The sequence below is a fragment of the Acanthisitta chloris genome, unplaced genomic scaffold (assembly GCF_000695815.1).
Source record: "Acanthisitta chloris isolate BGI_N310 unplaced genomic scaffold, ASM69581v1 scaffold12250, whole genome shotgun sequence".
Lineage (NCBI taxonomy): Eukaryota > Metazoa > Chordata > Aves > Passeriformes > Acanthisittidae > Acanthisitta > Acanthisitta chloris.
The window spans coordinates 2689-29647 of NW_008651126.1; the positions used below are offsets into that span (position 1 = coordinate 2689).

At 37.7% G+C, this 26959-nt stretch overlaps 1 protein-coding gene across 1 annotated transcript; it reads left to right on the top strand.

Annotated features, from left to right (window-relative positions):
* The first annotated feature begins 8612 nt into the window (after positions 1-8612).
* Positions 8613-22497, top strand: UBE2V2 (ubiquitin-conjugating enzyme E2 variant 2). Its single transcript, XM_009071855.1, has 4 exons — positions 8613-8631; positions 12626-12771; positions 15884-16009; positions 21628-22497. Exons 1-4 carry the CDS (start codon positions 8613-8615, stop codon positions 21772-21774), a joined length of 438 nt encoding a protein of 145 aa, XP_009070103.1. The 3' UTR covers positions 21775-22497.
* The last annotated feature ends 4462 nt before the right edge of the window (positions 22498-26959 follow it).

Consider the following 26959-nt stretch of genomic DNA (forward strand, 5'->3'; position numbering starts at 1 on the left):
ATGGTCTGCTAAAGCTTTTGTCTCCTTCCTCTTTTAACTGAGAGCTTCAGGAGCCTGGGAGAGGGTGAATAAGCAATTCCCGTTGCTTTGCAGAAACCCATGGGCTCGGGGCAGGGGAGCAGGGAATCAACTGATCGACAGTCAGAATTAAATGTGAGGTTCCTGGTTTACTTCTAGTATGTAGTCACAAGCAACCTTTTTTGAAAGTGTGCCTGATGTCTTTGAGAGTGCACAGCTAGATCCCAGTCAAGTATTTTTTCGTCTAAAATCCATACTTCTCATTTCCAGTTATTCTAATCTTTACGTATGAATCGGTTTCCTTCTGTAACTTATATTGGCCATGCAAAATTATCTTTCTCTTTGAATTGACTGATGATAGGTTGATAGACTTACAAATGATCAATACTGTGAGTAGAAGCGGCACAGTGCACAATGTCAGTGCCTTATGTTCTTGACTTTGACCTTACTTCTATTTGGAAACATGTAGCAGTGGTGGAAGGAGTGCAAAGTGTGCATGGCTACAGCTGTAAGGAAGCTGATATGATCAAAAATGGAGGGCTGTAGGTGGTCTTGAGGACATTCAGTCTAACTCCCTGAGCTGCCAAGCAAGGACTGAGTGTATCTTTCCTAATGATTGGGGTTTTGTTGTTGTTGATTTGGTTTTGTTTTGAAAGCTCCCCCCGACCCGTGCCAAATCCTCCATTGAAAAATCTTCCATAATGTGAAATAGAATTTTACAATACTTTCACTTAAATCCTTTGAAACTCTTTGCCATTCCAAATCAAGATGATGTCTGTCAGTTCTGCACTTAGTAAAAGAGAGACTGATGAGACACCATACCCTATGTGAAGACACCTAGATATTAAGAGCCATTCAGAGGAATAATAAAGGAATTTATTCATAAGTGGGATGTAGAAGCAATGTTTTAAAGACTTTTTTTTCCAGGTAGGAGATAAGGTATAATTTTAAGCTTTGTATCTAGAAATCTTGGGTGTTAAACTCTGCACAGGTAGGCTTCTCTTTTCCTCCAACCTGTTGAGTCTTTGTTTTTTCCCCTCTTTTTTTTCCCTGTGTGGAGGAAATAATTTATTTTTTATCTAGCATATTTTGCCATCAAGGATGTATTACTCCCTCCCCTTTTCTCTTTTATGCCTCCATCACATTGTTATTTATCCAGAACCTGTCCAAGAAATCAATTTAAAAGCTTTTGAGAATCTTACAGTCCTCAAAGTTTGTTCTGTGGGTTTACAGTTGTTAGCTCTGTAAGCACAGACTTCTTGAAGCTGCGAGTAATCAGACGAAACAAAAGAAGTAAAATGCTGTATTCTTTGAGGCAGTATGCACTCTGTGTGGGGCATTTTTCCATCCTGTCCTATGCAGGAGGAATCACAACTGTGATTGTTCTGCCTGCCTTAAAACATCTTGGCAAGCCACAAATAATTTCGATGTGCTTCAGCTGGGTTGAGAACAGTCTAGATTGCAAATGACTTTTAAACTATATATAGAAGATCAGTTCTTTCCAACTTTGGGGCATATATAGACAAGATACTTTGTTCCTTCTGAGAGCTTTGCCTGTATCATTCTTCTGTTTGTTCCTGGTGTTTTATAACTCTGTCTCCAAACACAAGCCCACTTAACGTCTTTCTGCCACAGTAGCTGTGCAAGAGTGTGCTCGCAGGCAAAGCACCTTACTTCTGTGATAAAAAAGTGGCCTACTTTGTAATCTTCTGTTTTTTGAAGAGCTTGTTTGAAATTCGAGGATGTTATCAGACATAGTATTAAAGCCCCTTATCTAAACTGTTCTGTACAATCTTGGAAAATTTTAGCCTGGATAAAGATACACAGAGTTTCAGGAAGATATGCCTTTCAGCAGTCGGAGGCAGATGGTCTGTACTGTAAACCTAAGCATGCATGAGAAGGCTTCTCATGTGTAAGAATTAGATTTCCAAGTCTTATGAGTAGTTGGTGGAATTGAATTACATGCGTATTTGTTAGTGTTTGTGTTTTGCCTCATGGAAGATTTTTTCCAAAGGCAGTGGTAAATACATGCTGTGAAGCTGTTCAGCCTCATTTTGTTGACAAACCCTTCCTCCTCTCTCCCCCCCTACTCTTCTCTGTTATCTACACTATAGTGTCTACTTCATCCAGACCAAAACTGAATGTAAAGTACCACATCAGCTTCAGCTACTGCTGTCACTTGGGTTGTGTTGTGTTACTGTCGCAGCTGTCGCAGCTATCCTGTGGCAAGCTCAGTGCAGATCGTGGAAAGACAGGAAGGGGAGAGCGTTCAAAGTAGTCTCAATTTAAGCTGTACTTGGAAGGGTTTTGCTCTATACCATCCTGCCCAAAAGAATGTTTTTCTTTGTATTTGTCATTTGGAATACACTAATGAGATGTAATTCAAGCAATATTTTGAATTAAATCAGTTAAGAAACTTATGACTGTGAAGCTGTCAGACTGGTTCTGAATAACATGAGCTTCTGTTTTACAGCCCTTTCAAAAATGTGTGATGATTTAAGTATGTGACTCTTAAATCGTTTCTAGTTAGCATTTTGGAGCAAGTGAAACCTTCAACACTTAGAACTTCAGAGCTCTAAATTCTTCATCTCAGAAGAATGAGATGCTTCAACTGGATTTAAAAAAAATAGTCAGAAAAAGTGTGTCACATCTAGACAGACTTGGCACCTCCCTTTTAAAAATGGATGCATTAGACATACTGGAACAGCACAAAGGAAAACATTACCTCCTTTCATTGCCTTTGTGACTGTTCATAAACTGGATAGTTAAGTGTGTTTGCAATTTGCTTGAGTAAATCAAAGCCATTTTGCCCAATACGTGTAAAAGTAGTGTCCTTTTTTCAGGATACCAATGTAGTCTTAGTAAAATGTCCAGTTTTATTTGAACTTTTTACTACCACAGGGTATAGGAAATAGCAGACAGAAATATGACTGACAAAAAACATGTAGGAAAATAATGGCAGTTCTTTTGACTAAATATGTGGTGATTGGTGCATTTGCTGACTATATCCCTAGGTGTATGCTTACCTGTGTAACTGGAAGAATGAGGATGGGTCACATTATTTGTTTTGCATAGATAAAGGATCTTTATGGTTTGGACTGTGAGTAGGTGCTGAGTCATGTTGGAAAGGACCTTCACGCAAGTTTTAGAACAACTGTTTGCTAATCAATGACTTGTAACCCGTTTTAGACAGCTTTACAGCTTTGCTGAACTAAATCCTTGATGCTACTCATGTTATCTGGGTCACACATCCTATTCCTAACTATTAAAGCAGACCCTGGGAAAGCCCTTTCCTGTCAAGATACTGGGCTCTGCTGTATTCCTCCAGTCTCCCATTCCTCCTGTCCCTCTATCTGGGGGAAAAAAAAAGTTTTTATGTCATTGTACTTTAAAAGATACCTTAAAAAGTATATATTTTAAATCCTTTTTCCTCTCTGCCGAATCAATGTCAATTTAAAAATGAAACGTTCAAAAATTGAGCCTATTTCCCATTTCATGCCTTTTCCTTTAGCCTTTTTTTTTGTCATTATATAGCTTTGTGCTTTTAATAGTGGGGTAATTTGCACTAAACAGTTTGGGCTTTACTTTTTAGCTTCTGAGGATAGAAATTGGAAAGACTGATAAAATCTAGATTCCTTGGACTATTAAATCACAGTTAATATTGCTGGTGGTTTCTGAAGTCTCTTCTAAACCCCCTTTACTGGCTTCCTGCCTTACATTATTTTATGCAAAACTGAAACGATAATAAAATTCTCAACTTGCTAGGCATAATTTTTCATAATCTAGCATTTTATATTCTAAAACACGTGGGAAGGTATTTGAACCACTTAATATCTAATTTGTGTTTCATGCAGGGGTTGCCTATAAAGAGTTAACTTTTAAGCCTTAGTCAGCTCGTGCATTTCCACCCTTCACCAAAACGGCCTCGGTGTCAATTGATGAGCTACTTAGTGACTTAACTCTTTCAGACCTGTGTGTTTTTTCTTACGGTTAGGCACCACTGGACATGCAGTATCTTGACTTAACTAAACTCTGAGTTAACAGTGGTCTTGTTTATGACAAAAAACTTGCACTTGGATGTAATATAGACTGATAAATGAATCCCACTAATATTGATACAAATTTGTAAAATTGGTTTTATGCAGTTTACACCAATTTTCTTTTGGGATTGCAGTCCAGTTTAGTGGGTTTTATACTATAGTTTTCTATTGGGGTGATAACTTTTTAAAAAGGTTTTTTGGAAGAGGGATTTTATTTTCTTAAAACCTGTTGTATGGGAGCTTCTCAGGGTTGGTTGGTTGGGGTTTTTTCCGCCCTTTTTTTTTTTTTTTTTTTTTGCTAAGAGCTTCTTGCTTATGCCTTTTCTGTTACGTAGTCTAACAACGTTCGTACCTGCAGTGGAGCAAGCTTCTTCATTAGTGTAATTTGTGTGAGCACCATTAGTCATTCCATGCCAGCAGCTGTACTCAAGACTGTCCTATTTGCATGAAAATGTAAAGCTAGAGTGAAACACACCATAGCTGTTGTTGCATCCTTGCTACAAAAGCTGAGTTCAATTGTAGTTTCTCTCACGTCTGAACTATATTTTGTGTGTGCACATGCTCAGTCTTAACTACTCTCTATGCTTCTGCTCACTGACATACACATGATACTCTTAGGCTTCTTTACTGCTGCTCTTTGTATGACCTTAGGATGTGTAGGGTATTGTGCCATAAAGCAGGAGAGCGGGGAGGGCGTTTCCAGGTTGGACTGCAGAAGTTGGGGAATGGAGGTTTTCAGTGTGGCATGAACCTTGGTAAGGAGAGATGGTGCAGAAAAACTTTCTGGAATTTTTGAGAAATTGGCTTCTCCATGGGTGCTGGTCAGAGAGTGGAGCAGCTCTGATGAATCAGGTAATTAAATGGCAGTTGCATCTTGGCCTGCTGCTGTGTTACTGAGAAATGTGAGTAGGGGAAAGGGGTGACAGTGAGGAGCAGGGAAGGATGGAAGAGGAGTGGTCATGAGCATCGTTAGAAATGAATGAAAACCAAACAGATGTGCTATGTTTTCCTGGAGGACACCGACCATCAGAGGAAGAGTTCTGTGCCAAGGCTACCTTCAGTCAATAATCTGATGAATTATGGAACAGAATTGGTACAACTCAGAATTACTAGGAGGAGTTAGCTCAAGAGGCAAGATAAAAGAAGGGAGGATTTATGTGAAGATGCCTTGATAATTAAGCTATTTGTTCTGCTAGTAATGTCTCACTCTTCAAAACATAGTTAATTAAACCTGAAATTGCAAACATTTTCTAAGGAAGTTACACATTTGGATTGCTCACTCTGGAGAAGTCAAGTTTGAGGTCTCATCCTTCTTAGTGTGAAACCAGCAGCAACAGAAACGTACTGAATAAACCGATGTCGCTTTTGCAGCTCTGATATGCTGAGATCTCTTACTCCAGCATCAAGATTTGTGGTTTAAGCCATTTTAACATGTGTTTGTAAATCAGGTATGTATTCATGACAATTCAGCTACTAATGGGTGGATCTGTAGAAATTTCTTCCTTCCCCCCCCCTTTGCCACTCCACCGAAATGTGAATGTTGGTTGCAGTAAATGACAGAGACCTGCTGTATTAACATAGCTTCTCATTAGCTGCCTTCTTACTGTAAGCTATGTATAGAATGTTTATGGCTGTGGCCAGACTCAAATATAAAGGAAATTCCTATGAAAGTTTAGTTTCATGCAGCCTAATTTTAGTTCTGGACTGTGTCTGTTGAGAGACTAAGAAATATAAGATTTCACTTAAGTGAAATAAACAGAAATTATCACCAATATAATTCTGAGAATGAGTATTACTTTAGTTATCTTTAACTAAAAGTTAGGTTTTAAGATGAAGGCTGATAACTCTCACACTGCTGTGACTCTTGGCTCATGCTGGGAAATGTTTCTCAGCAAGTGACATATTTTCATATAAAAACCCCCTCAAAACTGATGAAATATACTTTAACTTCAGTGTAGTTCCTAGAACTGCATATCTTCCTTGAAGTCTTCCAACCTGTGTGCTATCAATGTATTTAATTTCAAATATTATAAAAGGGAAAAGTTAACTACTTATAGGGCTCCTACACAGTTATGTTTTTCATACATAGGTGTATGTTTTAGTACTACCTCTCGAGTACAGGTGATTGCTTTAATTCTTGCAAGATGGCAGTTTTCTGATGTTCAGTATTGCAGCAAAACTGTCTCTAAATTACAATGAACATTGAACACATTGAACAAATGGCCATTTGCTCTGTAGTGTTCATTGATGTACATCTGTTTGCTTGTGCTGTGAAAACTTAACACATGCTACTTAACCTCACTAATTCTTCAAGTTAGTTGTCTTGTTTGTTTCTTTTTTCTGGGATGAATAATTGCTTTTTACATGGAAATTCATTTCTGTCTGGTTATGTCAGACTTTGAAGTCTATAGAAGATTTGAACTTTTATTCCTAGAAAATTTCCACAGGTAAACATAGTTAAGTTAGTCTTCATGGTTCTGCAGGTCTAAACTGTTGTTGCTTACAGCTTTGCTGGTTGCAGGCACTAAGAACACCATTCAGTTGATCTAACTTAATGCATACTTTAGGCACTAGCAAAATGGAGAAGAAACCTTTCAGGATCACTGTTATTTTTGAGGGATTGCCCATGATTAATTTTGGTAGCACAAAATGCTCTGAGGTCTCTGTTATAGCTTGTCTTTTTGTGTCATCTGTCTGCTTTAGAGTGGCTTTAATAAAGTCCTTCTGTATTCTGTTATTGTTGATAGAAATGCCTCTGTTTGGTTTTATGTGTTAAAACCAGTGATACCTGGAATGTTCTTGTGAAAAAAATGATACTTGCATTAGATGGATGTTTGATGAAACAAACATACATGCCAGAATTGCTAAGTACCTTGTTCACCATCCTGATCAATTTGCTTGGGCCACATATTGCTGCTAAATACCTTTGTTCCACCATTCAAGATAATGTAGTCTGGGGCTTACCCAATTTAGACTCAAAACTGTTAGTGCAGAATATTCTGTTGCTCGAATTTCTTTGCTTTGGGACATACTTGCTGAAGGAATGTAGAGAAAAATAGCATGCACTAAATGCAGCTTCATGAATGTGACTGATACATGCAATTATGAATTTGATTTTTACTTGAAACTTTCTTGGAAAGCAGCTCGAGGAAGTGGGATGTCCTGGTGATTCTAAGAAAGCAGAAGTATCAATTAACAGAAATATCAAGATATATCAAATCCATTTAAATGCAGGTAATCTCTCAGTGCAGGCTCACTGTACATTTGGTTGGGCATGGCTGGGTTGATTCCAGATGCAGCAGCAACTAGATGTTTTTGTAGATGATGGAAAAGAAAAGGTTTTGCTTTTTGTTGAAAATGTCTGTTTCCCTCAAACAAGAACCATGCTGTTGTCTTGGTTATTGGAAACCATGTTATTTACTATGTGTGTAGTAACATACTTGATTTAAAACAAAACTGGCAAAGTTCACTATTGAATTGCTGCGTTCCACTACTGACACCAGCAGTGGAGTTCTTTTGTAGACAAAACTCCCATGTCCAGCTTTGTTAACAGACAAGTTACTGGAAGTGTTTCAGGGTTTTGAAGCCTGGTTAGTGTCATCAATGCTAGATAACTGCAGTGTCGTTTTGATACACCTGGTAATATCTCTTGATAGTAGGTAAGCCATTTTTTTTGGTATATTAGAATATTTTACTAGGCAGAAGAGCAATGTGATGTGAGCGGGGTAATTGGCAGGCAAAAGGATAGATTTTTTAAAAAATAGTTTCTTTTTCAGAGAAGGGTGTCTTCCAAAAGTTCAATTCCACCCAAATACCTTTTGCAGCCGGACTAGACCGTGTTAGTATTTCACATGCTCTGACCCTCTCTTTTTTTTTTTCTTTTTCATGTGTATTGTCCATTTCAGAGCCTATTTAAGGCTTTGGTTGTTCTTTTTGTGGGTGTGTGATGTATTGTTGTTGTTAGTACAGCATTTCAGTTTTTTGCTTTATTTTGTCCAGAGCAAGATGAATTGTTCAGAGACTGAAAGGAACCTGTTATTTCCTCTGTGTTTCTCTTTGTAATTTTTTTATTCCTCTGCCTGCCTCAGGAGAAATTGTATTATGGGTTAGAATTTGCAAGGCTGACATCTTTTCCCTGTCCTTAAAAAATACTTGCTTTTCTACCATCTGGAAGCTGATAAATAGGGTTTGATAGTTTTTCCTCTTCGTTACCAAGCTATCTGTAGTTTTTCAGTTTCTGTTAGCTGGAGATCAGTGGGCAAGAGCTAACTCATATATTCAAAATTGTTTATATTACAGACGTTTCCTGACGTAGCTGTCTCAGGAAGAATAGCATCCCTGACAGCATCCTAGCTGTGTTAATGTATTATTTTCCAATATGATTTGTTCTTGAGTCCGTATTAGGATTTGGTTTTATAGCTGTGTTGTAGAGTGTGTTGGTAGTATGGGGTGTGCAGGTTTGACTATGGTAAAAGGCTCCTCATATGGATGTAACTTTCAGGAGTGATTGAAGCCAAGAGCTAAGAGAGATTTTGAAATAAACTGCATGTTGATATGGATATTGCAACAGGCAGTTATTAAAAAAAGTAGTTTGGGGTTTAACAGGAAACCTCACAGTTTAGGCTCTGGCCCAATCTATGAAAAATCAGTGTTGTGGTTCCCTTTTATAAGCTGCAGGTTATCCCACTCTTGGCTGTTACACAGCAAAGAATCATTTGATGTGTGGGGAGCCTGGAATCCCAACTGTATTGGGAGGAGTGTGTCCATGTGAATTGTTTCAAAATGTGATTTAGTGTATCCAGTGTGCTGTGTCAGAGTTCACAAAAGTGCGATTGTGTGTTCTGTCTTGATGCCAGTTAAATCTCTCTACTGATGGGTGATATGACATTAGCAACTGTGGAACCATGGTTTAGCATACTAGGAAGAACAGGTTCGTCCAGGCAATTCCCCCTTATTCCCCTCCAGTGCAAGTTGTTGGTGCTGCTAACGGATAGTGAAGATTCCTTTTTGTTTTTTCCCTGATATTTTTTTCAGGTTATGCGGATTCTGGATAAAAGCATAGCTGTAACTTCTTTTCTGACTTGTCCTATGTGATAGTATATTTCTGGCTTCTATTAATTTGGTGGTTTAGAATGTAATGCCTGAAGTAACTCCATATGTATGAAAGTAGACCCTCATGCTTAGTCTTTATTTACTGATTCTGCTTTTATTCTCTTCTTATTGCTACAAGGTATTAAATTCACTGATAATTTCATGAATTTCTAGTATGCTTCAGTTTCTGTAGTCCAGTTTCATGATTAAATTTTTAAATTAACAAATATTCCTGTATATAGAAGCATGTGTAGGTGTTGTTTGATTGTTTAAGTGAAATATGTTTACTTCAGCTGTTTGTGAAAATTTGATAACGTTGTCTGTCAGTTCCCATGTACAGTTTGGGGAGGTCAGGGGGTTATTTGTCAGTAAAATCCATAGTGAGGTGAACTTTGCAGATGAGGTTGGGGGTGGTGGTATTGCTTTTTTGATTTGTTTTCTTAATCTGAATCTGTATTTTCATATACATTTTCACATGGGGAGCCTTAATCTGTCCTTGCCTATGGCTGTGCTGGGTGCAGTGCTGTACCTAGCTGTAAATCACAGCTCACTGCTCCTATAGCTCTGCCAGCAATAGACTTGAATCTCTGATTTTTAACTTTAGAATAGTGTTTTGCTACCCAGTTCTAGCACTGAGAGAATATTAGTATTGAGAAGCCTGACATTTACTCCCAGATGTTTTTGTATCTTTTCAGAGCAGAGCTAAGCTATTTTCTGGAGATGTTCTGGAAGTTTCCCAAGTCCTTCACTGCTCCCCTTGGGCAGTTAGGGGAATCAGTGAGCACAATGTAGTGGAAAAAATGTGACGAACACAGGTCAGTTAGTCATAAGGGGTTGTTATTTTCTAGTCAGTGTCATCTCTTACCGTTTGGTGTGTTGAGTACAATTTTATGATGCAACTGAGTCAGTCCAGTGGCTTTTTATATCAAAATGCTCATTTATCCCCACGGCCGTGGTTTTGTAAGGAATACACTGGGAGACACAGCTCTGGCGTTTGTTGATCTTTATTCCTGAGTAAGTTCAGGTGATTAACTGGTTGGATTTGATTTTTGCCTGAAGGAAAAACAGATTTTTGTTAAATTAGTGTGATAATTTGGCTAACAGAGGAGCCTGGTTAGTGCAGGAGCAACAGGGTTCTAGGAGAAGGCATGGAAATTGCATGAGCAGTTGGGTGGTCAACTCTGCTGTACTGGAAGGTGATAGCAGATGATCAGAAATAAAGTTTGTTTGGTACCATCTTTTGTGTGCCTTTTAAAGAGGTAAACTATACATCAGAAGTTCTGCAGTCAGAGCAAGAATTCTGAGCAGTGGTGGATTTAAGCCACTGGAGAAGTGTAAGGTAGTGGTTGGATGCTGCAGTACATGAGGTTTGGAGGTAGGGGTTGTTGTGGGGTGTTTTTTGTTTGAGGCTCCACATACCAGATGGAAGTGATTCAGTCACATGATGCAAGACCAGAAGTTTAGAGTTTAGTAGAAGCTTATCATGCTTTTTTTTTTTTTTTTGTTTTAAGATTAGTATTAACCTTTTACTGTCAGACTCAACTCTAGAGCATGTATGAATCTGGAGCAGAAGTAAAAAGTTTGTGCTCTATAATGTGATAAAATCACGATTGTCAGTTCTCATATCTAGTCTGAATCGGACACATAGATGTAAAGACATAATGTTACTCAGAGGTCAGGATGGGACCAGAGGAATGAGGGAAATGAATTTAAATGAAGCTTTTTGAAAGGAGCTATGCCAAAGTATTGAGAAGCAATCTGCTTCTTGATATACAGTGCTAGTACTTTCAGGTAATAGTATGTGAGCTGTTACTCTTGAAAATAAGCTTCCAGAGAAGTTTAGCTCCATTAAAACATATTTTTACATTGAGGTTATGTGAGTTTTTGCTGCCATGACTGGACTTGCATACTAGTTCTTGACTGATCTCTCTGAGCACAGGGCTGGTTTGTTAAGCTGTCGGGAGACTGACCAAAATACATCGTTTTGCTCAGTTAGGAAACTGAAGTAGCTCATGTTGGGCTCAGATGAGTGGCACTACCAAAGCAGGAAGGAAGGTGAGGCCATACATGAGTGACTTAATTTCCTTACACTGTCCTGATACTATACTCTTAATGCTTTTCCCTGGGAATTTCGAGAACTTGGAGACAATAGGTTCTGCAATTTTTAGGAAACTCTCCCTAATCTATGTTACTAAAAAAAAAGTTGTAAACAATTTAAGAGCAACCATAGTTATGCAAGATAAACTATTTGAATAGTTGCTGAAAGGGTTGTGTATCTCTACAGGTCCCTATACCTGCATATAGACTAAATAATCATGTTGTGTACTATTGGTCTTAGTGTGTTGTATGGAGACCACTTGGAATACAGACCAGGGTAATGTGAAACCTGAAATCCCAGGGACTGAATAACTGACATGAAAAATGGTTTTCTTTGACCCTCATCTTTTTCAAAGTTGCTAACAACATTCATTGTTTGTACCCAGCCATAAGTTTTTGTTTTATAGAGTAGCTGGATTCTTCCAGCACAACAGGGGATCTCTAGTTAAAATCAGGGTAAACACTATACCTGTAAGTAGCTGTAAGAAAAAATACATAGCTGTAAGCAGCTACAAGAAAATGGAAGTTTTATAGTAATAATATATTGCTACTGCATCATTGTGCATATTTTATTTGACAATAAAAGCACGCCATGATTGCATGCACAAGTGTTAATTAGCTTTCTTCCCTGCATCAGTGCTGCATTTTCTCTTCTGTGATGTAAAGCAATTAAGCATCCACTTGTTTAATGCCTATCAATATCTGTCTGTTTTCTTGTACAGTAAGAAAAATCCTATAATTACAGTTTGGTAAGTGAGTTTTAGTTGGCTCTCTAAAGGCAGTGCACCTTCATATTCTGTTCTGAATATGTTGTAATCTCTCTTTACCAGCTTAATGTTTCTGTGCTTATTTTTCCCCCCCCACTAGATTAAAAGAGACTTGATTTTGCAATTTGTTTTCAGAGATTAAAGTGTTTTGTTGAAGCTTTTTTCAAAAAACAAGTGAAAATGTTTCTATCTTTCTCTTACTGTTTACATTTATTAATCTGTGTTAAATGTTTAATTCTTTAATTATTTGTGGAGTAAATTTGCCATACCAATTTTATGTGGATTCTAGTTGATTAGAACTTGACAGAATGTGCTGGATCTGAACAGTGCTTGGGGAAGAGAATCTGAATTAAGCCGTCTCAAACTAAGGAGAGCTCTCCTGTCTTTCTCCTTTATGACTTCTATTGATACTGCTTGGTAGTAACTAGCTTCCAGTGAAGTGGTTAGTTGCTTCAAAGCAATTTGAGTGCTAAATAAATTCACACAGGCAGTATTTGTTTGGCCTTGAAAGTATAGTCAGCAGTTGCCAGTGTATAACATGTAAAAGCAATGAAATTGTTTGCTTTTCCCTTCATGTGAGCAGTATTAATTACATTCCTCCCTTTTCTCTAGTTAAAGTACCTCGTAATTTTCGCTTGTTGGAAGAACTTGAAGAAGGGCAGAAGGGAGTAGGTGATGGTACAGTAAGCTGGGGCCTTGAAGATGATGAAGATATGACACTCACCAGATGGACAGGAATGATTATTGGGCCACCGAGGGTAAGCGTGGTGAATTAAAATGTTTTTCTGAAGCTTGTAGGCTATAAAAAACCGATGCTTTTCTACACCATAAAGGACTTGGTTAAAATTCAGCATATGGAATTGTAGAAATGCTGTATATTCATGTTAGAATTCACTTTCTGGCACGTTAGTGTTTTCTATCTGGTCTCCCCTGTTTTTGCAGCTGTCTGTAAAAGCCACTTGTGATTTGAGACTTACTTTAGTGAGTTAGGAATATTCGTTCTATGTTTTCACTATTACTGCACTTAAGTGTACAGTGATGAGCAGGGTAACTGTCTTTCCACAGTTTGTCATATGTGCCTAGTAATTTCAGTTCTGTAGTAAACTGGAAATATATTTTCAACTTTCACCAGTTGTATCAAATAGTCTTTCAGTATAACAGTTTATGCATTTCAGTGAATAAAGAAAAATTGCCTTTAATAGTTAAAACATATACACAGAGTTAAAAATCTTTCTAGCCATTGAACTTCTGTAGCATATCATTTAGACTGATAAAACCTGCAACAGAGGCAGTCACCTCTTGTGTCTGGGTATCAACCTCATCAGATGTGAGTGGACACATCTTTACTTGACTTATGTGCACACTTTTGCATGGGTTACAAAATGATACAGAAGATCAGTGTGCAAATGAGACCTTTAAATGAGTATATTTAAGTAGTCATAAGTTAGCAACTGTCTTTGACTGCTAGCATGAGGCTACTGTCCTGTGTGTCCTTCAGTGCTGCAGGCCTTATGGACAGAGCTGTGCAAGACAAGAATCGAACTTGGCCTCAGAAGATAATGTCTTCCAGAGTGACAGAGTTCCAGAGCCAGGTTCAGTGTCATTCAAGCTCCTGCTGGAAGTCAGTTAGTTGCAACTTGAAACAGACTTTTTCAAACATCTGACTAATTGTGCTGAGCTCCTAAGGCTTGGATGTATTTGGGAGAGAACCAATTTAAAATATAAGCATAATGACAGTATGCTTGAGATATTAGCTTCAGTGGAGTCAGTGTTTGAATACATTTTGAAGGAAGTTTGTTGCCTTAACAGGTTTGGAAAAGAACTTGCAAATTTGAGCTAGCTGATGTAATGTTTCCCTGACTCTCCAAACAGCCACCAGAACTACCTGTGACTGGTTTCTTGTTCGACCTAAGGTAGACTACGACACGTCTGAAATCAGTGACTCTCATGTAGGATCCCTTATGTTTTAAAAAACACTAAACAAACTCAACCAGCCTGGGATGCGCTTTTAAGTCTGGTCATTTTTTTGTTTAATTGCTGTCATTTTACTTCCTTTAGGAAAGAGTTCATACAAATAACATTTTGTGTCATTTCAGGGACATGCAGTCTTGCTAATAGAATGCCATAGTGGTTGTATAAAGTGCAAGCCACAAGCTCCCAAGCCAGCGGTGGCACCTGGAGCAGAATTGCATACCTGGTTTCAGTGTTTGTAGAAGATGGCTGTATTTTTGGAATTGGCTGAGTTATGTCGATGGTGCAGTTAGGCAGAACACAGTGAAAGTTGCTACTACTGTCCACGGCATGAGGTTCTTCTCATCTGTGGCTTCTCTAGTGCTATGCAAAATTTGCTTATCAGGTTTTTTTTTTTTTATTCATTTGAAAGGTGAACCAACATGGAGGTAGGAGGGTAAGATTTGTTTTGGATTAAGGGAAGCATTTTTCTGACTCACAGAAAATGGGGTTTTAAGCTTTTTGAAAAGCTGGCCAGGGATGTTTGGCTGGCAGTAAAACAGTGACTTGATAGACTGAGCAAAATTGAGAAGGTACCTGGATAGGAATAAGGGAATGAGCATGATTTCTGTTCTCGGGATTTTTCAGAGCTGTGAGCGGTGTGTGTATATATATATTTTGGCCTATTTCTACTGTAACTAACAGCATCCCTCTTTGGGGAAGTAAATTGTTTTAGCTGAGTGAATAATGAGAATATTTGCTACTGTGTTTCCTCGCTGTGGTACCAGCTATGTTACCTGTAGCAGGACAGGCTGACTTTTACTGGGCCTTTAGGTTTTAATGGAAATAATAATAGAAAACCTTTTGGTTTACCTTCTTTTGTTCTGACCCACTTGCTGCTCAGTCTCTGTGGGTTCTCAAAATTAAGCAGGGTACTTTTTCACTCTGCCTTTTAACTGACCACAAAGTGGACTGTCATTTGGTAACTACTTAGAGAGTGACAGGCAGCTGGCTGATGCAGAACAGCTTAAAGAGGGTACTTCTGGAAAACTTAGAGGCATGTTACTGCTTTTTGATCCTGTTGGCTGTATCTCCTGTTGTGCTAATGGAAAGGCAGGTGTAGAGACTGGGATTATTTTACTTTTGGAGCATAGAGGCATGTGCATCAGTGACCAGCAAAGTCATTGATCTTTGGCATGGCCTACTTGACAAGATTAAAAAAATAAAAGAACTATGTCTAATTCTAATGGGACTCTCTCAAAATACACTTGCACTTAGAATTATCTGCTCCTTGGTCATTTTGGAGTGACCTCTTCTGCTAACTAGCTGTGACTTTACTGTCCAAAGATCATAAATCCTTCAGTAAACCAAGCAATCCTCAGCTATGGAAATCTTAGATGTTTTCTGGAGTGTTAATTACTTTCAGAATATGTTTATTTTGCTCATCATATTTTTATCTTGGTTGTATCTTAACTGCTGAGATACTGGCATCTTTGTCTTTCTCAATTTCCAACTGTTTGCAGTGTTAAATATTTCATTGTGGGGGAAAGTGGTAATTTTCCTAAAGATTATTAATTTCTCTTAGCCCTGTGCTGTGTCAGTGTTGTTTTGAGACTGCAGGTGGGTAGAAAGGATGAGAGTAAATGTGAGTTATAAAAAGAATTGTATTGTGTTAAAACTTCTGTGTAGTGTAGTCAATAAGTAGTGTAACTTACATATATTCCTGAAGTAATCAGTGTAAGCAAAACAGTGGAATATCAATCAGTAATCCAAGGCCTTTGGTTGGCACACAATATTAACAAATTTATATTTATTTTATATTTCTTAATCTTTATTCCTCTTGCCTTTGCTCTGCTTTTAAAATAATTAATAATATTCAGCTTTCAGTAAGATGCATTAGTCTGTCTTTTTGCTTTCTAGACAAACTATGAAAACAGAATATACAGTCTGAAAGTAGAGTGTGGACCTAAATATCCAGAAGCACCTCCTACAGTTAGATTTGTAACTAAAATTAATATGAATGGAATAAATAATTCCAATGGAATGGTAAGTTGAAATGGTAAGATCACCCATATTGTTAATCTGTACTGTAAGTTATTTCTGTGAACAACTCAGCTGAGGAATATGCATGTTGGACAGAGGTTTCATATTTAAATTTTACAATGTAAGTACTGGTTTAAATCAAATTTTGGTGGCCTACTACTTCAAGTCTTTGTGGCTGTTAGTGATTTACCAATGAGACAAGCATTATTTATAGTATTGAGAGAATTGTTTCTTTTAAATGAAGATGAAAATTTCAGTTTTGAACAGGAAAACAGTAAGTGTTTAAGCTGTGTGTAGGTATTTCCCTTGTAATACTCTTATAAAAAGGGTTTAGTTTCATATTGTAACAGGAATATTACGAACTTTTTCTGAGGTTTCCATTAATTAAAAAAGGAGGTTGTTCGTGATGAGACTCACTCTGCCTGTGGAAACTCACCCGTAATGAGCTGGTCTTGAATGAACAGATGGTCCTGTTTTCTTTATACTTAATTTATTCAAATCCAGGGTGATTCTGAGCCTCAGCCTTAAGGTGTTTTGGTATGGATGATAATCCCTTCAGCTTTAAAGATCAAGTTGCAATGAGGTATTTTCACCAATCCTGTACTTAGGGTGGGATGAGTTCATGTACATGAGCAATGGCAGCAGCTGAAGCAAGTTTGTTACTCTTATTCACTAGGTACTTCAATGCTGTAAGTAATCCTGAGGTGTCCCATTGCCCAGTGAAAGGAGCTGTGAGCTGTCTTGCATGTACAGTAGTATATGCTTATAATCAGGAAATGCAATAATATATCTCTCTGGTCTGTGTGTTAGTTTATCTTTAGTGAATGCAAAGTAATTGGGTTAAGGTAATACTTAAAGGTATTAAAGGAGCATCTTGGCATATCAGTAATTTGCTAGATTTAACAGAAAAATGGACATGCATTTCTGTAATCAACAGTACTGAAATGTGAAGCTGAAGTGTCTCAGTGACAGTAGTGGAGGGAGAGGTTCTAGGGGTTCTTTTGAGCCGTTGTAGGTGCTAGAATAGTATTCTGATTGATATCAAAAGCCAGTGCACTGACACTTCAGAAATAGCCTAAAATTACTAAGAAAATACTTCTACGTCGCCAACAGTGTTATTCTACCTGAAGATCTTATTGAAATTGCTATCTGCAAACTGGCTGATACCCTTCATTGTAGCTGTGGCTTGCTGCCTAAGTATGTGTGTCTACTGAGAAGCTGTGACTAGCAGAAGCTGCTTGTGATATGTTTACACTATGATTTTCATACATTTTTGTAGTAACATGTATTACTCTGAATCAGTAAAGAAATATGCTCTTGTTGCTTCATCTGTGCATGCCTCAAGAGTGTAGGTGTTGAGTTTTGGAAGCAGGATCTCAGGCTTGCAGAGCCTGAAGGCTCATGTTTACAGAGCCAGTTGACTTGACCTTTTGTCTACACTGCCACAGCTTGCTGAGAAACAAGGTGAATGCTGTGACAGGAAATCCGCCTGGTTGTTTCAAAAGCACTGCTAAAATCGAGTAGTTGCTACGGGAAGATTTCATTTCAATAAGTTTATAACCTTTTACGAAACCTTCATTCATTTTTTCCCCAACAGTTCTGTAAACTTGTGTATCTTATGAAGGATTTGCTATGCAAATGCATAACTTTTTTTTTTAAAAAATTGATTTAAATAGGACTAAATAGTGTTGTTAATGAAAAGAGGTTTCATAACTAATGAATTTAAAACACATTCATTATGTAATTTTTAATGTGCTCATCATCCCAGTGTCTTGCATTTTAGCTTATTGTGCCTTTGTGCTTGTTAAAGAATCTGTCAGATAAGCAGGAGGACATGTTCAGTATCCTGGATCAGTTCACATTGCTTTTTCCTGATACTTCCTTCTTGCTTCTTCCAAACTGTTCTCCCACTTTGTGGTCATCTTTGCAGGCTGCATAACTCTTTGAATAAATGGCAGGGCTTTATGGTTTCATCTTCAGACACGTTCTACTACGTGTGCTTCTGCATGCACCCTGTTTTTTGCATGTGGTCAGCTTTTGATCACATTGCTCAGAGATGTTGTGAAAAAGTTGGTGATATGCAGATAGGAAACCTGAGAGAAGGAGCACTTGAAATTGTATGTCATAGCAGCTATCATCAAGCTACTCAAAATATTTGTAACCTTGTTAAGGTACTCTTTGCAGGAGATGTGTGATGGTTAGCACTCTAGGAAAAGCAGGGCCCCCACTGTGACTTTAGATGGTGATAATTTCTGTTGAGTTAGAGTGTCTTGTTGGCAATGGTTCTCAAAGTTCTTGACTTACAAATCCCTTTACACTTCATCAAAAGTTCCTGTGTGTAATGAATTTCTCACTACTGACAGGTGCAACTTTATTGACTTTTTGTGTGATTATTCTGTGAGAGAGCAGTTTTGCTTGTAACATTTCTGTTACAGCATATCTTGAGGGATCTCTGTTTGATAAGTTTAGTCCTGGGAAGGGGAGGACTAGTTCAGGAGGATTTTATCTCTAAAGATTAAACTTAGGTGCTCTGAGGCACCTTGTTAAATTGTCTTTCTTATCTGCAAGTTGGGTTTTTGTGGTTTTCTGCTTTTCAATTTGCCTATGGAACTCCTGCATTTGTATACAGAATGAGATTACAAAGGTCAGAAGAGCTAGTCCAAGTACTTAGGTAGAGTTGAGCAAAATGCCTTTATGTGCTAAAGGCATCAGTGTTGGAAAACGGTAAATTTTCATTCCTAGTGCTGCAAGGTCTTTTCTCTTGGGAGACTTGTGTATCCCATATTGATAAAATGCAGGTTGCATTCTGATGTGCTATTTGTTTTGCCATTGTCTTTTGAGGATGTCTGATTTTTGCCTCTCTCAGAGCACTCTTCAACAGTCTGTCTTGCAGGACTTGCAGTCACTTTTCATTTAGATACCATTTACAGCTGGAAATACTTGTTTCCTTTAAAATCACTTGGGACTCTTGTCAGCTATAAATCCGTAAACTGTTGTCCAGTTACTGCTTTGAGTATGTTTATTGTAGACATTTGCTACTTGTTGAAGTTAAGATATTTGGAACACTGTAAACACTGAATACTTTGCAATACTGTGTCAAATAATTTGTTTCATGTTCAATTGTTTAGAAAAAAATTATGCATTATACATATTGCTTCTCTTGTTATTGTTTAGGGTTTCACAGTGGTGTATCCTCAGAATAAAATAGTCTTCAGATTGCAGTTTGTGGCTTTATTTGCTTTTATGTGACCTTGAAATGTCTCCCACTGTGTCCCAGGGTGTGCATTTGAATATTACCTAATGCTTTTGTGTGCTTTGAGCATAGTTTGTGTCACTCATTTAAAGATCTTGTCATTGTTCTTCATAAAGTGAGTTTATTGTGCATTAACTTGGAAATCAATTCTGCAACACAGAGCCAAAATCTTTACTGCAGCAAGCTGTTATGAAAGGAGTTGGTGACTTGCAGAAAAGAGACTTGAGATAAACAGCAACGAAAATGTCATGTTGCATCAGTCTCTAGTCACAAAATATTCATAATGTTTTCAAAGCAGAGTTTGCAGTCTGTGAGTTTGTTGTTACAAATTCCCAGTCAAGAAAGAAAAGCTGGAGGAGCTTACTCTTAAGTGGTCAGCTCACGTGTCCCAGTACAGCCAGTTGATGTAGAATTGCATTCTTTGAACGGGAGTGGTGAATGATTGCCGTATGCACTAATTGAAGCAAATCCTCAGACCCGAGGGAGCCTACAAAGGCAAAGTTGAGGAGAAGCAAGGGGAAGGAAGATGGTGTGAAAGCTGAATTGCTGGACTGAAGATAGACATTAATTTTGGTAGCCTTAGAGCAGCTGCCTTTCCAGCCATTTTGTCTCTATCTACCACATGAAACCAAATACTCCTTTAAAAAAACTAGTAGTAATAGTACAGGAATTACAGTGATGGTCTGACCAGTGTTGACTTTCAAAACCTTTCTGTATGAGCTCAAACACTCAATTGTATTTTAAACTGGCATGATGTTGCTGCTTTCCTTTTGATGCTATTTTTCTTCCTAATTTATTAATGTTTGCAGTAATTATAAAGTAACCTGACTGCCTTTCATACTGCAGTTTGATGGTATGCTGTCTTTGGCAGCTCTTTGACTTTTAAGGGGTTCCTAACTCTAAGCAGAACATTTTGTGTGAAGAGAAATGCTTATAGTGTGGAGTTGTGAACAGGATCAGACCCTGCTTAGGCACTTCTTTCCAAGGTAGTTTTTTTACACTGGGTGGGCTCTGTCAGTTCAGTAAGTAGCTCCCCACACATTGCATGGTTCACCTGAGCTGATAGGCAGTAGCATTGCTTAAGGAAAAGTGCCTAGTGAGTGTGTGAGCAAAAGTTTCTTGGGTTGGTATTGCTATCCAAGCCAGCATGTTTTTAAACCTTGGCCTCAGTGCCCTCCTACAAAAAGGTTTAGTCTCATCTTTAGTCTCATCTGGTGGTTTTTTTTTAGAAAGCCTCCTTTGAATAATCTAGAAATAAAACATCTTTGTTAACATTCTTATGTCTGATTCCAGGTTTTTTGGTTTTGGGTTTTTTTTTTTTTTTAATTTCAGTTTGCTCTCATTAAAATGGGATAAGAAACTTCTTGATGTTTTATGCCATCTAAATCATAAACCAGGGGTTTCCACACTTCTATAGCCGTGTGGCCTGCCTGTGCTACTAGCTCAGTGGAATTCAGCAGCATGCAATAGCCCTACTGCCCCTGGGCCTGCTTTGCAGTTGCACAGCTGTAGGCTCCTCTGTGTTGTTAAGCTCCTCTTCGCAGGGGCTGGGACTTAACCAGCTGCCAAAACAATTCCCAGGATGACTTTCAATTGCTGACTTCCCTATGGAAACCTCCCTGTTATAATATAATTGTGTAAATTGTCCCACAGGTTTTATAAACGCATAGGAGAAGTCCCATGTCCTTTCCTTTCAGTTCATATTCAAGTTGGTAAGTGATGTACAGTAATCTTCACAGCTCCATAAGATGACTTACTGTAAGAAGGATGCAGAGAACTGAGAAATGTCCAAGCATTATGAATCAGTTATTTCAGCATTGCAAGCCATTTCTTATTTTATATAGTGGCTCTAGATGTATCAGAAGCATCATGTAATATCAATGTGAAATAAATCACTAACAATACTTGTAGCAGGGGAACTGTTCCTTTAGAAAGGAATTCTGTGGACTCTTCCGTGGCAGGTTCTGTTAAAGAACTGGGGAGCACCCAAGTGCATATAAGTGAACCGATTTCTTTCTTTTTTGGGAGTAATTTGAAAAAAAAGCTATACATTTTACAAGATAACAGCTCCAGTTTTGCAGTGAACAGTTTGATGATGTCCTCCTTCCCCCTCCTTCCCTTCTCACTAATATTAATAGCAGCACAGATGGAAGGGTCCACCTGCATGGATTTTATTGCAGAATCTGTATCTGTGTGTAAGTATGTGATTGTTTTCCTTAAAATATTTTATGAACCCAAGTACTTTTTGCCACAGAGAAGGTGTCAGGGAATGCTTAGACCCTTTCTTAGGGCAATTAGGTCAGTAGCAGTTACTTATATAGAGATTCTATGTTCCATCATTACTTAGAATTCTCTCTTCTTTTTCCAGGTGGATGCACGGAGCATACCAGTGTTAGCAAAATGGCAAAATTCATATAGCATTAAAGTTGTACTTCAAGAGCTAAGACGTCTAATGATGTCCAAAGAAAATATGAAGCTTCCACAACCTCCAGAGGGACAAACTTACAATAATTAATTTTAGCTGATTCTCAAACTTCTGTCTTAAAACAACAACCTTCTACTCATATTAATGTCTTGATTAAATCTCACAATGCAAACACCCACACATTAAAAAGAATTTCAGCTGGTATACATGACCCGGACATTTGTAAGAATATATATAATATATGTATGCCCAATATGTTTTCAGGCACTATGGGAGAAAAAGGCAGCACAATTTTTTTTTTTCTCTTACCAAGGCACTGTCATTTAAGCATAAGCCTGAAATAGCCTAAAATTGGAATTCAGGTTTTACAAGATGAAAGCATGACAGAAAGTGTCAGATTGCTGTGGAATAATATATGTTGCTGAAAATAATCTCTGGAGAAGGCAAAATATAAATGGCATGCTTTATCCATCTTGCTTAGTAAAAGAGCTGCAGTTAAATTTGTTTTAAGGTAGCAGGTACAGTGAATACCGTTGCTCATCTTGTTTAATTTTTGCGAGGGTGTGGGTGCCGACTACTAGTAGTGTCACAAAGTATGTTCAGGATTGTTTTGATACCTGTATTTATAAAATGGGGGGATTAATTTCTGTTAAGCAGCTCCTGTGTTACATGTATCGGACATGGCAAATATTTGTTTACAGTCTTTGTTCTAATAAACCATGCATTTAAGTTTTAGTGAAACAAAGGAAATGTATGGATATGTGATTGAGATTAAAGTTAGTCTTAAAATGTAAATAAAATGTGGAAAGTGTCTGAGGCTGTGCCATTTCTATGATAGTGATGTAATATATGTACAGTAACTTGCAGAAGTAGTGGAAAGCCAAACATAATATTGCTGCTGGTGTTACATGCACCTTTTATTCTTACCACTTTTGTATGCTTAGTTTGCTTGAGAGGTAGAGATACTCCGTTTGTTGCAGGGGAGTAAGTTCTGTCATCTGTAGTATCACTTCTTTAGACAAACTTGTTGTGTGTGTGTGTGTTTATATATTTAACCCCCCCAAAAAACCCCTCCAAACAACCTCAAAAATAAAACCAAACAAAATACCCAAAACTTGCCTACACACCTCCCCTTCAGCTCCCCTCCAGATTCTTTTGAGAAATGAGCATAACTTTCACTTTGCTTACTTGAGCTCCTCTAAGCAGTTTTCAGACCACAGTCCTGAAGTCTGTCCTACTTCTTGGTCCTTTTTCTCGCTTTTGCAGTTACTGCCTTGAGTCTTGCTTTCTTCCATCTTCTCTTTTATGTTTCTTGCCTTTTCCACTTCTTGTCTGTTCCACTTTTGCCTTTTCTGAAACACACAAAAAAAGAAACTTCAGGAAGCTTCACTAAAAATGACACCTGTGGTACAGATCATCATATTTCCATCTGCATTCCATGAATCATATGCCATGATGCCACTGTCTTTGTAACTAGAATGCTTTTGCCTCTCCTGCAGTTGTTAGTCTGTTTTTTTTAATGTATTGTCTGATGGAAACACTGGTTCTGTTACTGATTGCTCATAAACAAGTAGTCGATGCTGTTCTTTTGGATATTAAGCCTTCTTTCCCTGCCCTGCCCCTTCCCCTCCATGAAAAATGGAAGGCTTTGTTCATTTTGGTGAGAATATGTAACACTGGGAGTGAGTCAACTATTTGAATTCAAAGTTTTATTTAGTAGTTCCTTTTAAAAATTGGGTATAATCAAAAGCCATCAACAGCCAGGTGACTTTCTTTGATACGCCTTTGCCTGTTCCTGATGTAAAGAACGAACCTTTAAAAGCAATAAAATAGATGGGGTTTTTTTGGTTTGTTTTTTTTTTTTAATGGAAAAGTTTGATTACTATTTGTCAGTTTATGCTTTTTAGACAAATTGGACACTTCCAGAATTGGTGGATTTATAGCTGCCAGCTACCTCGTGTCTGTATTTATATAACATATCATTTGTGACGGTTGGGCTGAAGTGCATTGCAACGTTTTCTCTCTTGATTTAGTTTGAATGATTCCAATGCCATTAAATCTTTTTTTCTTACACTAACACTGCTAATCTATATTTAATCAATTAAAATAATGGAACTGTGCAGTTCTGAGATGTGAATTTTTGGGAAAATTTCAACATAAACTATTGAGAGAAGAGAAGTACTTGTAGACTATGGCATGGTTGGTAACATAATTTAAGAGACTGACTGACACAGTATCAAGAAGGGCTTGTTTTTCCTTTGGTTCTGTGTGGTGCAAGTTGATCCCATAACAGTTGTTCCTCTTTGTACTCTAACTATTTGTGTCAGTGAAAAACCTGCATATCCAGCTGTAAACAGATCCATTTTGCGGAAGCAAAAAATGGTGGCAGAGAGAGTTGACCTGATCTCTGACACTGGAGTATGTATGTAATATAAGGATGACTACAAAAATATTCCTGTGGTGATTTTGTGTGTGTTGATTTTCCATTTTGCTCACACTGGAACAAGTCTTAAGTGTAACTAATTATGAAATTCTAAAATGTCTTCAACTGCTGCATGAAGTTGAGAGCCTCCTTGAAACTCTTCTACTACCTGAAGAAGAATTTGAAGCATTGCTGCTTACTTTCCAGAAATCTTACGTTGTTTTACAGGTATCCATATGTTCACTTAATTTTCTCATGTTTTTGTGGTTTGTCTTAGGTAACCTACTTAGATGGCAGAATTTAAATTTTCCTCTTACAAGTATTTAATTTGTGTTACATGCTTCTGGCAAGATTTGAATTTGCCATTGTTACCAAATGTGTATTTTTTGCTTTTCAAAAGCATATTTGTACATCTCCCAAAGCAGAGCACGATTTGAAGCCAGTTGTGTGAGGGACAAGTTGCAAAAGCTCTGAATACATAATTCTTTTCATGTTGGTCATCATCAACTGGAATTTAAACTAGCTTTGTGCTCTGAAGCATTGCCAGAGTTCTGGTATTTTGGTTGTTCAAGGGAGGGTTATGTTTTCTATGAAGCAAAGGAAAAAAACCAAAGATGGTCTCATTCATGCTTTGTTAAACCTTGAGATACAATGAGGACGCCTATGGAAATAGCCACATTACAAATAATGTGCCTTACTGATAAAAAAACTACATAAAGTGTTAAGGTGTGAACCTACCAACAGCCTTGATTGCCTTCCTCTTCCTGAGAGCAGGCTGAGAATACCTGTCACGCAGCACGACAGTCAGGAATGAATCCCTCAAGTATTGTGAAATAAACGCATAATGCACATTCCTCCTAATGTTGTTGTTGTATAGGGGATACCTAAAGGAAAATTTTAGTGCATCTTATGACTATTGATCCACTATCATGATAACAACTGTGTGATTTAGACCAGTGTTTGTGTTTTACGTGGTTACTTAGATGGTGAGTTTGTGGAGATCTATTTCCTGTTTGGTACCTTTTGGCACAAAAATTCAAGGCCTAAAAATATTTATTACACTTCTCTTGCACTACCTTTGATGCAGAAGGCTCATTTACTAGGTCACCTAGTCATCATCCTGTGGCAGGCAGAGTGTCTGGTCACTACTTGCTTTTATTCTGACCGCTAGTTTTTGAAAACTGAGCCAGATTGCCCCTGGTGTGGCTAGTCTCAGCTGCTAGAGGAGGAGTAAACTGGTACTAAGCAAGTCTGATTATGTGTTACTGTACCAAAAAAAGATGACTTAAAGCTACTGTTTTTCTTTTATGTGAGTAAAATTCCAGGTAAATGTGAAGCAGTGGGACAAAATATATTTCTCATGAATGTTTCTAAGTAATGTGTTTGAACTCTTTCGTGAAGCCTTGACAGATTTCTGGGGTGGGGAGGTGTCGGAGGAACATGGTGAATGTCTGTGGTGTTTAATAATAATAAATAAAAAAAAGCTTTAAAACTTATTAATCCATCTGTGTTAACTCTCTCTGTTGAAACAATTGTGGGAGAGGGTTTTTCCTGTTACCTGTTCTGGTGACTGCCTTCTTCCCTGAAACCTTTTCTGTTCCAGACCCAACTGATCATGGACTTAAGTGTGGATATATTGCCTGTAATCCTGGAAGTCTGAAAATAATGTACTTATGCTGCTTCTTAAAAAACCACACAGTAAACCACTTCTCACTAGCTGTTCTCAATGTCCATACAAATGAGTACTCTATTCAATGGTTAAAATATCAGCTTTTTACATTACCTTAGTATTAATGCCGTTTGTAACTTTATTGGTTTTTTGCTACTAAATGTGTGTGTACCTTCAGCTCAATATTTAAGCAGTTGTAAATGAATGTGCTGTGAATTCTGTTCTGTAAAATACACATAATATGCTAACTCTCAGGTAGCATTTCCATGCTCAAACCATTCCATGAAGTTTTTCACTCTTTACCATTTTAAAATAGCGATAAATATAAAAAGCCTTTTATTATTTATACTAGTGCCAAACAGTATAAATGGGTAACTGAATGGAAGATGTTGAGTTAATGCACATAGAACCAGTGCTTTGGATTTCTCGATACCATGCTTGTTTTCTATACTAATTTATGACTTTCCACCATTTCTTAACAGCAGCATTCCAACCTTCTGCTCTAATATATGCAGTATGGCTAAAATGTAAACTGAGGTTTGTAATGTATAAACTGTGTAGTTTGGGTTAAAAAACCCCAAACTGTGTACTTGTTAACTCAGAAGTACTGAAGGAATGGCTGTGCGGATGTACTGCAAAGAAGGTTTTCGTCAGCTGATTTGTGCTTGTTCCCACTCTGCTCCCTGGTGATTATTATGAATGTGTAGGTATGGTGACATTGGCTGCGTTAATTTTGAACTAATAATAACGATGACAATAATATTATTATAATTTTATCCTATTATTATTTTTAAGCATGTAGAATTAAGAAAGGGAGGGAGGAAGGGTTTGATTTCCCTCTGCAGTTTCTGCAGATAAATTACCAAGAAAAGAAGAAACCTGGTAGAGGTAAACGCATCTCTCACTAATTTGACTTCAGAATAGGCCATGAAAAATTTGCTATATTTTTCCAGTTGTCACAGAAATAAAAGCTGTTTCAATTAGGATGAGAGCAGCTCAAACAGTAGAGCTACAAAGTTGTCTCGAAGATAAGGAAGAGAGTGTTTCTAGCTGATCTTTCCAGCATCATGAAAATTGGGTTAATATGGGAGAGGGTTGAGCCTTGCAGAGTGATGTAGCATTTGGAACTCATTAAAGTCAGCCTGACAGGACTTAACCCAATTCTGTTCATCTCTTTCACTTTG

Coding starts and splice junctions, on each gene's coding strand:
- UBE2V2 (XM_009071855.1), top strand. Junction 12,772..15,883: donor TGATTATTGGGCCACCGAGG/GTAAGCGTGGTG, acceptor TTTGCTTTCTAG/ACAAACTATGAAAACAGAAT. Junction 16,010..21,627: donor TAAATAATTCCAATGGAATG/GTAAGTTGAAAT, acceptor TTCTTTTTCCAG/GTGGATGCACGGAGCATACC.